The following is a 14,227-nucleotide window of genomic DNA, read 5'->3' as shown; positions in this document are numbered from 1 at the left end:
AGGTCGCAAATAATTAAACTGTTGTATTTGTCAATGGAACATTATAACCAAATTAGAGTAAGACTGATAATTAAAGACTTCTTGTATATAGATAGAACGAAGAAATCGCCAAAAAAGCAGTTTCCCGGTTAAAAGTACCCGAGGGTACCTAGAAAATAGGAAATAACACACATACGTACAACCTGAACTGCCAAATACACGTACACCCTAAAAATAATAAAAAAAAATAAACGACCGACTTGTTAATGTCTACAAAAGATAGGTATAAGAAGATACCGAAAAAAAAATTAAAATGATAAAAATCACTTGAAGTAACATGAACACGATTTGACAGCTCTACCAAATGTACAATAAAAAGTAATTTCAGGATGTACTTAAACTAAATAAGCAGTCAGTCAGCATTGCAAAATAAAACGATGGGCTGTAGTTAATCTGACCGAACCATTTCCGATTCTGACAAACATTACCATTCATGAAGGGGATAATTTAATTTCAAAGTTGATGGTGAAGAATGTCAGGCTTATTGTTAGCAGGTCCCCAAATAAGTAAGCAAAATAAAAAAAATCTTTATGAAACCATAGTTTGAGTTTAAACACTCAGACATAAAGCGTAATGTGTATAGTCTAGGACACTGACTTTAAAAAGAGTGAAAGCGTATGAGAACAAACATTTTAAAAATGCAACAGCCCAGACATATAACGAACTGTCTTTCATGGTGCAGCGACAGATGGTTTTGTCTGAAAAAGTACACCAACCGACCAGATATTATTGGTTCTGGATATCAATTTATTGCAATACACGACAAAGGGCAAAATGCAGTTATTGAAACACAGACAAGTCACTTTGTCAAATAAACCTTATAACCAAACTCCAAAGTCAATCCGTGTAATCGTATTTGTTCTATATCTGACTGGCATGATTCTTCCTGTATAATTTGAAGATGGTAAATTGTAATTACATAGGTGGAAACGTCTTCATTTGACGTCAACTAATAAACTGCATGTTTATATTTCATATTGACACGCTTTTTCCAACACCTTCACTTTAAAAAATAAAAGTTGAGAAATAACAATGACCAAGACAGTGTAATTCAATATCAGTATGTGTCATTGTTCTTTGAATTATAGAATATTTCTAGGAAATGTTTTGGTTGTCATCATCGTCATGTTGCATCAGTCTGTACCTCGTCTTAGTTTTATTTTTTTACTCGTTCGTCTACTCTAGACTTGACATTTTATAATTCGATAGGCGTTTCTAGAAAAGAAAGAGGACGATTACCCTACCGGTACACCTGGTCCATGCTTCTTTGTTTTCGTGTAGTCCATGTTGCTCATTCACTTTGTTAATCTTTTTTTGTATGTGTCTGTTTACCCTGTTTAGTCGTCTTCCTTGAATTATATTCTATTGATCAACACCGTTCGAATCCTTGATTTCACGTTCAAGGAAGATAATTCATTTCCAGTATAATGTTTCAAATGTCAACATCCCAATGGAGGTCCGGGTGTTAAAAGAATAGGCCTGCAGTAGCGCTAAGCTTGTCGTAAATGGCGACTAAATAGTGCTCAGAAGCCTAGCCGAGGGCTAGGCGCTCTGCCCACAGAGCAACTGGGATGTGTGCCCCAGGTGGTGGAATGGGGTACTCCTGGCGTGTTACATGCTGGGGTTGTCAGGCTATAATACGGAAAACCTTACCGCAAACCATAGTGGTGCACCGTGTTGATAAGGATGCCACGTTCCTAGCACGTTAAAGAACCCTGCTGTGGTATTCGATAGGAGTAGGAACCTTTGCGCTCCGCCACAGGAGGCTAAATTGCCCGATCTTACCCATCCCTCCCTTTTCTAGTGGCAATCAAAATTTGTGGCCCCTATAATCCTTGTGTCTTTTTTTTCATTTCATCATCATTTTATCATCCATTTCATGTTCATCATCTGAAGTATTGCTGGTCGGACGTTAAATTGTTTTACAAACATATTTTAAAAATGAAGTATTTTTCCAACATATATACAGTTAACACGTTACTTTTTTTATAAACTAAAACGTACTTATCAATTATTCGACTAAAAAATTGTTTCCTCTTTGTTTTTATTCTATTCTTTTACAAGCAATGTACGTGTATGTATTCGTTGATAAATACATAAATGAAATTCAACGAACTATATTGGCTTAACCAGAAGCCATCACCAGAGTTTCAATAAGATCAATGTGAAAAAGTTCTAAAGAACAAAAAATCATTGCATTGTCAGGAAAGGCTTGACTAGTTTCCTATTGTGAAGACCCCCGTCGTTTGAACTCGTACATCATTCGGGTTATGAAGGTAAAATGTCTGTTTCAAGTCTTCCAACAAGATGACAATATTTGAATTTAATACTGTCAGCACAGCATGACATTGAAATTCCATACAATAATGAATTGATTCAATTGCTAAATTAATATAAGAGGAAATTTAAAAGACGTTACGGCTACCCGAACCTGCTGCTTTGATTCCGGAATTAAACTGAAACGTAATATATTCTGAATAGATTGCATAGGCGTGACTTTAGGCTTCCTGAACAAGTTAAAAAGTGATATTTGTAGAAGACAATTGAACTATCATATTACTAACAATTTATAAAGCCCATTGAAGGGCCAAGATACACAGACTGATTAATAGGACAAAAGATGGGGATATTGTCTTCTTCGTGCTTCAACATTGATAAAAACGTATAATTTTGTTAGGGCTGTCATCATGACATTGGCTGCAGTGTACTAAGCACCTATGGTGTAACGTACCTAGTCTGTGGAATTGAATATTCGATCGTTTCCGCTCAACTTATTTGTATTTTTAGGCGTATTAGGATTATACCTAGTACATGCTTCTGCTTTTGTTTAGACAGGGGCAGTTATCCTCCATATCTGCTAAAATTAAATGCTTACCCAATCAAAGTTCCCGATTTTATTCAGGTCAAGGTTACCCTGCTTTTAATTTAAGTCTGTTTTGGATCATGGTAATCGGATTACTTTGTCAAAACTAATTAATTTGAAAAAATATTAATATGAAGTTAAATAATACGAAGTAAATAATGATGACAAAAATTATATGAGTTTTCTTTTTTTATTATATATAGTATGTTATTGTTTGTCTTTAATTCAATACTGACACTTGTAAATTTGTTTTTTTTTTAAATATTATAATCACTGTTGTTTTATTTTTATATCATATCAATAAGAAAATAACTTACATTAATAAATGATATATGCAGAAGGATCTTTTAAGCATGTAAACAAAGGCAAATCAATGCACTATCTTTGCAAACAAGATTTTCCCTGCACCTAAAATTGTCTTCAAGCTTTTGATTTCTAACTCTTATTTTGACTTGTTGTTTTCCGATTGGATGAAATTGTGTTCATTTCTAGAAATTGTGCCATGCATCGGTAAACAGCAAAAGAAAAACATCCAAGCCTAGTTCTCAACAAAACATGACAACCAAAAGGAAATTCTTTATAGTCCCTATTGCAGTGGATCAATTACAAAACCATAATTACCATACAGGAATTACCTTAGCTTTGTACAGTCAGAAACAAGCATTATTCTGGTTAAAAGTAAATAGTTCGGAGTGATACAATTTGCAAGTATTGTTTGCTTCAACAAGCTGTTACCACTAATTGTAGGAGAATACTGATACGCAATATAATTGTATTCTTCAGATACCAAACTTGTTCATTATATTGATAATTGTTAGCTGCTTTCTGATTGGGTGTTTCCCATGAAGTAATTCTCGCTGCCAATCTTCTGTATAATTCTGACTTTGAATTATTCTTGCAGAGCATCGAGGACCTTTTTAAAGGGAAGTATCAATAGCAAGAGACTTATTCAAATGTCTACAGGAAAACTTTAACAGGTAAAATTTTATTTATATCAAACCATATGAAAAACAATGCTCTGATAAACACAGTATCATGTGCATTTGGCATCATACAAGTGTATTATGACCTAACCTTATTCTAATATTTGTCTTTTAAGTTTCGTTGTCCTTTTGTCGAGCTTAATGACAGAAAGGCACGCAAGTTTTTCTCTTTCGAGGATACATGAATTAGTTTTACAATTTGGTATCTTTTTCATTATACAAAACATGTAACTGCCATACGCCAGACCATGGGTGTATTTTATTATAGTAAGAATGCAAAAATTGTTTTGATGTAGTTTTTATCGATGTATCTGAATATTTTACAAAGTTTTAAACAGTAGCACGGTGTGTTTCTTATATCAAAATCATAATGGCAAATGATGGCTAAATTTTGCTGAAAGACAAAAAACATTATTCACGTAACAGAAGTCGTTTTTTTTCTAACGTAGGTAAATGTTGTCCTATCTTTTAATTTGCCTTGTTCTGTAAATGCATAAAGTAAAGTACACGAGAAACATATTTTATTTTAAAATTGTATAATATACTTATATGCAATCTTTAGTTTATATTTTCAGTGATATATAAACTTCTATTTGTATTTCTAGAAAACAAAGGACATAATCAATTAATACTGTTTTAATACTTATTTTTCATTGAATGAAAACTGAACGTTTACTCTCGTTTTTTTAGCATATTAAGCATCATATTAGTCTGTATCACTGAAATTCGTTTTTATAACAACCTTTTTTTTCTTTGATCATCAACTACAATGGCAAAAGGCAGGTATGAACAATACATTTTTATTTATAAAATGATATGTTTAGTACAATGAGTTGTACAGAATAAATTTCACAATTCAATCTTGTTACCGCATATGTTGTTTGCATACAAATTTAGCTACAAGGATAATCAATGCCCAAAATTTATGAAACTTTTGGTAAAGAGTTGAACTTGGACACAACAACTTTTTCTCAGAAAATACATTCTTTATTCACATAAGAAATAATTTAGTCTTCTTATAGCTTTCGCCATGTATCAGTCCCAATGGAAAGTATGTGGCTTACGACTACGACTAACAAGTACGCCAGTCCTAACATGTCAAAACATTTTAACTCTTTCCAAGCATTCTTAAGTTAACATCTAGACGGATGAACAGAGGTAAAATACGGGCGATAAATAGATGAAGTATCAAAAACTGTCTTTTGTATACGGCTTCGCTCAGGCAATTAAAACAAAATTTCAAAAAGTGGGGAGTAAAATAACGACTACATTATATTTTAATAAGAATAAGGAAGACTACAACGCCGTCTTAATTATGTTACAGTCACATGCTCAAACGGTAGTTTTTTCCTATAAAAAAAAACAAAACAAAACAAAACAAAAAAAAAAAAAAAAAAACCGCTTCAAGATTGCATGCCTTTTTTTGCCAAATAGAAGGATTCGAAATTGAGTTGTCATTTAATTATCCTGTGAAGATAGTTCTTCAAAAATGTCTGCTCACGATTTCAAAGGAACGTAATTCGGATTGACACAAATGGCTTCTATTTGTCAAACCTTTGTCTGTAAATAACGAAATTGTCATTTAATTGAATGCCATCGTCAATAAATGTGAACGGGAAACTCCTAAGAAAACAAATTTGAATTCCTTTTTAGGAATGTTATAAAATTGTTAAACCGAAACTCAAGGCTGAATCATCTATGATTTCAAAAAAATGGTTCTGTTTTCTTTCATTTAAACAGTGCATATTTTTTATTGTCATGAGATCAATTACAACTCTCTTAATTCGAGAAACGTAACATCATTACGGAATATAATTCAATGGACTCATTTCGCTCCAAAATTTAAAAAAGGCCATAATTTAGTTTGCACATGTTATTTGAGATTAAAAGAACTAGCAATATTTTGTCAGTTTTGTTGACACAATATCCTAATTTTATCTACTTTTCATTGCACAACCAGTAACCTAACCTACAATTAAGCAGTGACCGACAATCCTTATCCGATTAAATTGCATATAATATGATTAAAGGAAATGTTGCCCTTATTAAACAAGAAATTAAGTTTGTACTTAATCTGCTTCATAGCGACTGGCCAATACCTTTGAAATATACTGCCATTTTACTTTCTATTAGTTGGTTGAAGCAAAGGTGTGCGGTTTTATGGAGAGGTTACAAAAGAATTTGTTTGCTTCCCTCATTGCTTAAGCGTTCAGAGGGTACTATTTCTTTTTTTTTTTCAAAATTCAAAATCTCAAAACCAAATACATTGGGGGAGCTGAAGCATTGTTATTATCGTATGTAAGCAGTTGAATAATAAAAAAACAAACTTTGATTCGATACAATGCAAAAAAAAAATAAGTAGGAAGACAGTAAACACAATACTGGCTTCCGGGTTTTAGTTTTCATGTTAGTGCTGTTCGTTTCTGGGTATACTTTGCGGGTTCTTGTGTTGCTATTGACCTATTAAGCACCGTTTTTTTTTGTTCTTGGTATTGTTTTGCATTTCTACTCTTTTTATTAGAAACAGTGATTGTTTGTTTGTTTGCTGGGGTTTAACGTCCGAGCAGCAATATTTCAGCTATATTCAGACGATAAACATGAAATTGATGATAAAATGAACATGAAATGATGATGAATTGAATAAGGGATGGGACACAAGGACAATGGGGTCGACAAATTTTGATTGCCACTGGAAATTGGGATAGATGGGTAAGGTTGGGCAATTTAGCCTCCTGTGGCCGAGCTCTATGGTTCCTACTCCGGGAGAATACCACAGTAGGGTTCTTTAACGTGCGAGGAACGTGGCATCTTTCCCAACACGGTGCACCACTATGGCTTGCGATCAGGTTTTCCGTATTATAGCCTGACAACCCCAGCATGTAACACGCCAGGGGTACCCCATTCCACCACCTGGGGCACACATCCCAGTTGCTCTGTGGGCAGAGCGCCCTAGCCCCCGGCTAGGTTCTGAGCACTATTTAGTCGCCTTTTACGACAAGCTTAGCTAGCGCTGCTGCATGCCTATTCTTTTAACACCCGGACCTGCACGGGGCATTAGAAACAGTGTAAACTTAAGCTGATTTTAAGCGTGCAGAATAAACCATTCATTTTTCTGTTTTTTTTTAAATCTGCGCGAACAAATTGTTTGTATTCTTTCTAGTCATTAATATGTATACTTTGTTTCTCTGGATGTAAATTACCAGATAATAAAGTACTGATTGCGCAATTTGATTTACATTTTCACTTAACAGTATTACTATGGAATAGTGTGATTCTATGTGGATGGTATAACCACTATATCTGAACTATCACGACATATAGCACTAGTATTTCTGATTAAGTTAAGATTTAGTTTACATAACTGCTTTAACATGATAACTTTTTGGGGGGTTATGATAAGTGGTCCCTTAATCACAACAAAGTAGTGCTTAAAATCTAAAAAAAATATATAATGTTGAACAATACGAGGTAGCGATAAAAAAATGGATGCATTTACATTTCTAAATCATATTTTGATTTTGAATTTTGTGGTGTATATTTATCACTTTCGATCAATTTTATAAATCATATTGAAGTATGAAATGATATTAAGTTAAACCAGTATTTTCTGTTGAGGATAAAAGCAAAAGTAAAATTCTTGTTAGGAAGAATCAATGTTATAGTCCTTTCAGCTCACAGACAAACCTACTGTGCCAACTATATGAATTTGATTACTGACAGAAAATTAGTAACGTAACTGACTTATCATACTTTTTGCTGTCAAATAGTCTTTGACGATGATTCGATTTTCTGTCATTTCTGTGATGTTAAGAGAAAGATCTTCAGAAGCAATTTTCTGTCAGTATACACTAAGATAACGAAGTGGACCACGGAAAACCAATTTAACGCAATGATTGGGAGACAACTCTTTACTCTTATTGCCATCGACCTTATCTAAGTACTTTATTGTTATAGATAGATACGGCCAAAGATCGAATAAACGGGCCAGCTAAAACACACATATGCTAAGTTTTTTTTGAACCATCGGGTTTTCGCTACAAAATTTTTAGAATTTCTTGTCTTACAGTTGAATAGCATCTTTTGAATTCAAACCGCATCAAACATTTACGCCAACGTGCCTGTTCTATCTGTAATAAAACAGTGTAATTAAAATATTTTTTACAGAAATTCAGACCAAATAATACTAGGTCAAAAGAAATAATTTCCACTTTATTGGATGCTTTAAAATAACTGCCATTTACACGAACTTTCCAACATACTTCATCTGACATAAAAAGCCTTCGGCTGGAGATCGGTTTCGACAGCTGACAAATTCAAGAAAAAGATATATCAAAGTGAAATCAAATATAAACACCCTAGTAAAAGCTTTTACAAATCCATCAACATTTGTTTTTCTGCTTCTTGATTTAATTTGTGTTTTATTTCACACTAAAATGAGCATAGATGGTGTTTTTATTAATATAGTGCTAAATCATGTAGGATTTTGCTGACAGAAAAGGCATATATAGAGAGAAAATCACTGAATTATGAATCAGACAATATATCTTACTCGAATTAATTTGGACTAGCGAAGCTTAGTTTTGAATAATTTTCTAAAACGTTTTGGCGAAATGTTTCAAGATTAATTGCATAGAATTTATGGCTGTTTAAAATTCATGTATTCATAATTTTCCTCACTTATACTTGTAATTTCTGTTAACTCTGCTTGATTTATGACTGACATCTAGTAAAATTTTTCAGTTTAACCAAATCATGACCATAGTGGTGGAATCTTTAATTAGGATTCTTGACGACAATGAGAGATTCGCAAATTTTATTATAACAATCATGTCTGATGGAAGACGAAAATGACATTAGCATTCCCATTACAATTTAATATCTTCATCAAAAGAAGCAAATTTCAAGATGTTTGCTTTACCGACCAATCATTATTTGTCTTCCTATATAATGTCAAGCTGATTTTGCCTATTTTCTCGCGAAACCTATTCAATCACCAACGAATTACATTACAATCACCTCTGCCATGAATCACAACGAAACCCTGTCAATTAGTCAAGGTAGAAAGAACAAATTAAGTTAATTAATCATGTTTCATGGTAAACAAGCATTCTATGACTTTACATATCGATTTGTCATTGGAAATCTATGATCTTAGGTCATTTGATTGCAATCCTAACCAAATGGCATCTGACAACGTTATCAGTTTTGTTAAAATGGCTCATTACTGCGTGCTCTTCAGTAGTTTTATTATAACTTGTTCTGTTTTATTGCCACATCCGAATGAATGAGACATATATAGAGCAATTAAGGTATGTTGTCCTAATACGAAAAATAGCATGATGGACTGAAAGAAAGGTTCAATTTAGTTAAATGACCTCTAAATAACATAAGCCCCGTGCAGGTCCGGGTGTCAAAAGAATAGACCTGCAGCAGCGCTAAGCCTGTCTAAAAGGGGACTAAATAGTGCTCAGATACCTAGCCGGGGGCTAGGCGCTCTGCCCACAGAGCTACTGGGATGTGTGCCCCAGGTGGTGGGATTGGGTACCCTTGGCATGTTACATACTGGGGTTGTAAGGCTCTAATACGGAAAACCTGACCGCAAGCCATAGTGGTGCACCGTGTTGGGAAAGATGCCACGTTCCTCGCACGTTGAAGAACCCTGCTCTGGTATTCGATAGGAGTAGGAACTTTTGCGCTCCGTCACAGGAGGCTAAATTGCCCGATCTTATTCATCCCTCCCCTTTTCTAGTGGCAAACAAAATTTGTCGACCCTATTGTCCTTGTGCCCCATCTCTTTTTTTTTTATTTCATCATCATTTCATGTTCATTTTATCATCCATCTCATGTTCATCGTCTGAAAATAGCTGAAAGTAGCTGAAATATTGCTGCTCGGACGTTAAACCCCAACAATCAATCAATCAGTCTAAATAGCATACACTGCGTTTCACTATGACTATTTTGATGTACTTTGATGACGGTGTGTTCGGATTCTAACATGGAACAAATATTTTTGCCTTCACAAAACCAGCAATGGTTCTCACAAACAAAAAAGTTCGGAACATTACTTGTTCATTTGGTACATTTAAATCGTTTTGCATGACTTAAACTAAAACGCAAGTAAGATAAAGCTATAAAGAACTCAATGATAAAATAAGACATCACAATGTGGCATAACGTGACAAGACTAAATCTGAATATGTGAAGGAGGAATGTTGATGGGTATTGTTACGTAATGGGAACAAACGCAATAGGCTTCAAACATTTAATTCTAAAATAAGTTTGACGTTCAAATATCGCAACAAAAGTCTGATTCTAATAAAGTTTAAATCATTGTCAGCGAAACAAGTGCTTTCTTTGTAGTTTTTCGTTTTCATGTTCGAGACAAAGCTGTATGATAAGTTTGGACGTTGTTATAGGAGGTGTTATGTAGGCATTTATTTCCCATCTCTTTACTTTAACCTACATGTGGACATTATCCGTCATCAAACTTTCTCTAGTATATTACCTTTACATTTCATGCATTTTATTTCAGTTTCTCCATATTTGTTCCTTGATTTAAGTTTTCCGAATAAAGCTATTAACGTGGCTTATATAACCTTGTTATTGTACAATTGTTTCCTGATTCAGTCTCCTTTAAGCATTTATATAATGTAACACTCCAGCAGTCCAGATCTATTAACAATGCTTGTGGTTGACATACAACAGATTTTCTGATTCGAGTCACTCAAGCATGAAAAATTATTACAAATTTCCGATAATATATATTGATTGATGTCCTTATAAATTTGTAGTAACTTTTGTATCATTTACAGAATAATCTCTACTCTGGAAATAGAACGGAAATTGCTGTCATTTGTTGATTAGACTATTAAATGTAATAGTCTTTATATTCTAGGGGTCGGTGTAAGGTTGATCAAGGTTTTATCTTGTTTAATTCTGTTATTCAACTTTAATTATTTTTAAGTCGTCATCTATAAATACGTGAGAGCAGGTACATTTTTCATAAACATTAACGTTGTTAATAATTAAAAATGTCCATAGGCAAAAAATAAATTTGATGTTACAGGCGAAAAATTATAAAAAGAAAGAAAAATCGCAATTTTAGATTGTCTTGTTAGAAAACTATAATAAACCAAAAAAACTGAGCAATGTCCACAAAGAAGATATTCTCTCTCCTCCATTTGATAACAAGCACCTTCCGACCTTCAAATTGATTTGGATCAAAATCTAAAATTAGAGATGTACAATGGAAATATAAAATATATTGTGTCCGTTTTAAATTTCAATTCAGTATGCAATTCCGCTAGAATCTAGGTTCCCTTGATTACTCTGTCACTAAATTCTAATCAGTGCTGTAGGAAGAATACCGATAAGTAATGGGTACCCCATGAACCCTCTATTACTATATAAAACAAATGCTTAATCATATGAATATATATATAATATAAGTGGAACACTCATTCAAAGGTTTTAAATATAAGCAATTTGTATCAGGATTAAACGGTCACTGACTTTTGACAAACCTAGAAAAAATTCGAACAATAATAATCATTTGCGATATTGCTCTAAATTCAATCTACTTTCTTCTTTAACCTAATATGTTTTGAAAAGTTATGGTAAGTCGAAATATCTTCTATTGGATTCACTTTTTGGTTCTATTACCCAAACTGGCTTCAGCTGAATGTGAAAATTCATTGCAATATTTTATTTATTTCTAAAATGATTAAGATAACCTGAAGTGTTTAGTATTTACTAAATCTAAAAAAGCATCATTATGTATATTCCTCCTTTTTATTTAGATGTCGAACAATGATGTTAAGTAAACACTAAAGTAAACAAGCGTAAAGATGGGATACAGATACATTGCAGAACACGCTCCAAACCTGACCATTATTTTGGATCAGACTTCACCACCAATACCAGATGTCACACAAACGTCATTACGATTGTTCAGAGAGAGATACGCTGCCATTCATGGATATGTAAGCGCAGTTGTGTGCGTGTTTGGAATTATCGCAAATTTAGCCAACATTGTAGTATTAACAAGGAAAAATATGATCACATCTACGAACTTTATTCTAACGTGGTTGGCAGTTACGGATTCCTTGAAGATGACTAGCTATTTAATGTTTGCAATTGAATTTTACATTTTAAAAGATAAAAGTATTCCGATGTTATCTACAAGAAATATTCACTCCGTACGATTCTTATTATTCCATGCCAGCTTTGCATTAGTGTGTCATAATATAGCAATATGGTTAACGATATCGCTCGCAATATTTCGATTTTTGTACATATGGTTCCCGACAAAGGGAAGTGTGTGGTGCTCTATGGATAGGGCAAAGATAATGGTAGCACTGGTGTACGTCAGTGTCATCATTATATGTATACCTAACTATCAAATGAACTTCATCAGATCGCTGAATCAAACAAACAACTCGACAGGCGAACTTTGGATGGTTGATGTCCTCCCGGAAGATAGTATTGTTCATAATATTAACTTTTACATTCAGGCAATAGCAATAAAACTCATACCGTGTGTCATGCTGACAATTTTGACGTTCCTTCTTATATACGCCATGCACCAGGCGTATAAACGAAGAATGACTTTAAAAAATCAGGGCAAGAAGGAAGAATCTGATCGTCATCATGAACACAATCGTACGACGGGCATGCTTCTGGCTGTTGTTGTTTTGTTCCTGATCACAGAGCTTCCGCAAGGAATACTCAACCTTCTCATTATCTTCATACCCGATTTACAACATGATGTCTACAACAACATAGGTGATGTTCTAGACATTGTAGCCTTGTGTAATAACGCCATCAATTTTGTTCTGTATTGTAGTATGAGCAAACAATTTAGAGACACTTTTGTCCGAATTTTTTGTATATGTTGTTCCGCTGGTAAGCCAAATCTGTCCGCACTGAAACTTATAACGAACAACCGTAATGGACATGCAAAGTATGATTCAAATCAGCAAGCAACATATGTATGAACAATACACAAGTTGATCGCTTGGCTTGAAAGTTCATTTCATGATGCTGCTCATTTTAACCGAAGAGTCAAAATAATTGCGTCTAATGCTGTGATATGTTTTTTCTTGTGAATACATATGTGCCGTTTAGACACCGATCAATTCATGATCGAGTTATGTCTTGTTATTTGCCGAATCCAACACTGGTTGAGTTGAGATCTGTTCTCTGCATTTCATGTCCATGAAACGAAAAACAAAATGTTCAAGAATTTTCCATTACCTGATATTACATAATCGTCTTGATGTGTTAGTCACAGAAACACAGAAATCTGAATGGAGATATACAAGTTTTAGCATGTTGTTAACAATAAGCAATAATAATAAAATTTAGAGCATGAACAACAAAATACTTTAAAGTCCTAATTATGCAATGATAAAAACAGTGGTGTCCATAAAGGGTCTAAGAAGGGATTTTGGTCAATTTACTACAGGGTTGTCACAAAAGATATGTAATAACAATAATAGAAACAGATAAGCGAATGTTTGAGTGGAATATAAATATTAATGGCTATACATATTATATAATTCAATCACATACCACATCAGTTGCAAGTCCGGGTTCTCTTATGAATATATATAACAGTGTTGTTGGTTTTTTTTTCGTTAATTACTCATTAATTCGAAAATAATTCTGAGCGTTTTAATTTGTTTTCCGATCGTCTCTTTTTGCATATGAATTTGATTTTAAAATTTTAGTATCGTTTTTACCTTAAGCTTATCGTTCATGTGTAAGCGGTTGATATTCCGTTATTCGTTCAATATAACTTTTGATAAGTAACACCATTTAATGACTTCTTGTGAGTTTATATATTTACCAATTATGGACTTTCTACGACTTGTTATATGTTATATGTAGTCCTGTTAGAACTTTATTTATAGAGTAAAAAGTCCTTAAACATATTTAGTAGCATTGCTTGAATACACGTTAAAATAGAAATCGGATGTTCGGTTTATCTCTATTAACAAAAACGCATAAAAAATTATGGTATTTGCGTGACTGCCAGTGAATACAGCATATGTAATATTAATGGTGAAATCCTTCCACTAAGCGCTGTCATAACGGATGAGGTAAAATACAGTAAACAGGCTGTTCTGAGTTCAAGGCATGTCTAAATTATTAAAAACAATATTATATAATATACAGGGGCGTACCGATGGTGCACTGTATGTCTACTGGTTAGGTACTAGAGCTCAATTATCAGTAGATCTTCCAGTAAATGCAAGCGTTCCAGTAAAATAATTCCACTGAGTTAGAAAACGATATCCCACAATTTCATATGAAAGTCTAGCTTTTAATTACGGGCTGG

General features: G+C 33.6%; 1 protein-coding gene across 1 annotated transcript; it reads left to right on the top strand.

Annotated features, from left to right (window-relative positions):
• The first annotated feature begins 3,755 nt into the window (after positions 1 to 3,755).
• LOC148621880 (G protein-coupled receptor dmsr-1-like) lies at positions 3,756 to 13,034 on the top strand. Its single transcript, XM_088576677.1, has 2 exons — positions 3,756 to 3,879; positions 11,685 to 13,034. The coding sequence occupies exon 2, from the start codon at positions 11,733 to 11,735 to the stop codon at positions 12,879 to 12,881; it is 1,149 nt and encodes a 382-aa protein (XP_088432803.1). The 5' UTR covers positions 3,756 to 3,879; positions 11,685 to 11,732; the 3' UTR covers positions 12,882 to 13,034.
• Positions 13,035 to 14,227: the final 1,193 nt, after the last annotated feature.

This window comes from Perna viridis, chromosome 3, assembly GCF_037379345.1.
Source record: "Perna viridis isolate PV_CMFRI_1.1 ecotype Kerala chromosome 3, ASM3737934v1, whole genome shotgun sequence".
NCBI classification, from domain to species: Eukaryota; Metazoa; Mollusca; class Bivalvia; order Mytilida; family Mytilidae; genus Perna; species Perna viridis.
The sequence above is the reverse complement of the archived record's forward strand: the minus strand, read 5'-3'. Positions and strand labels throughout refer to the sequence as shown.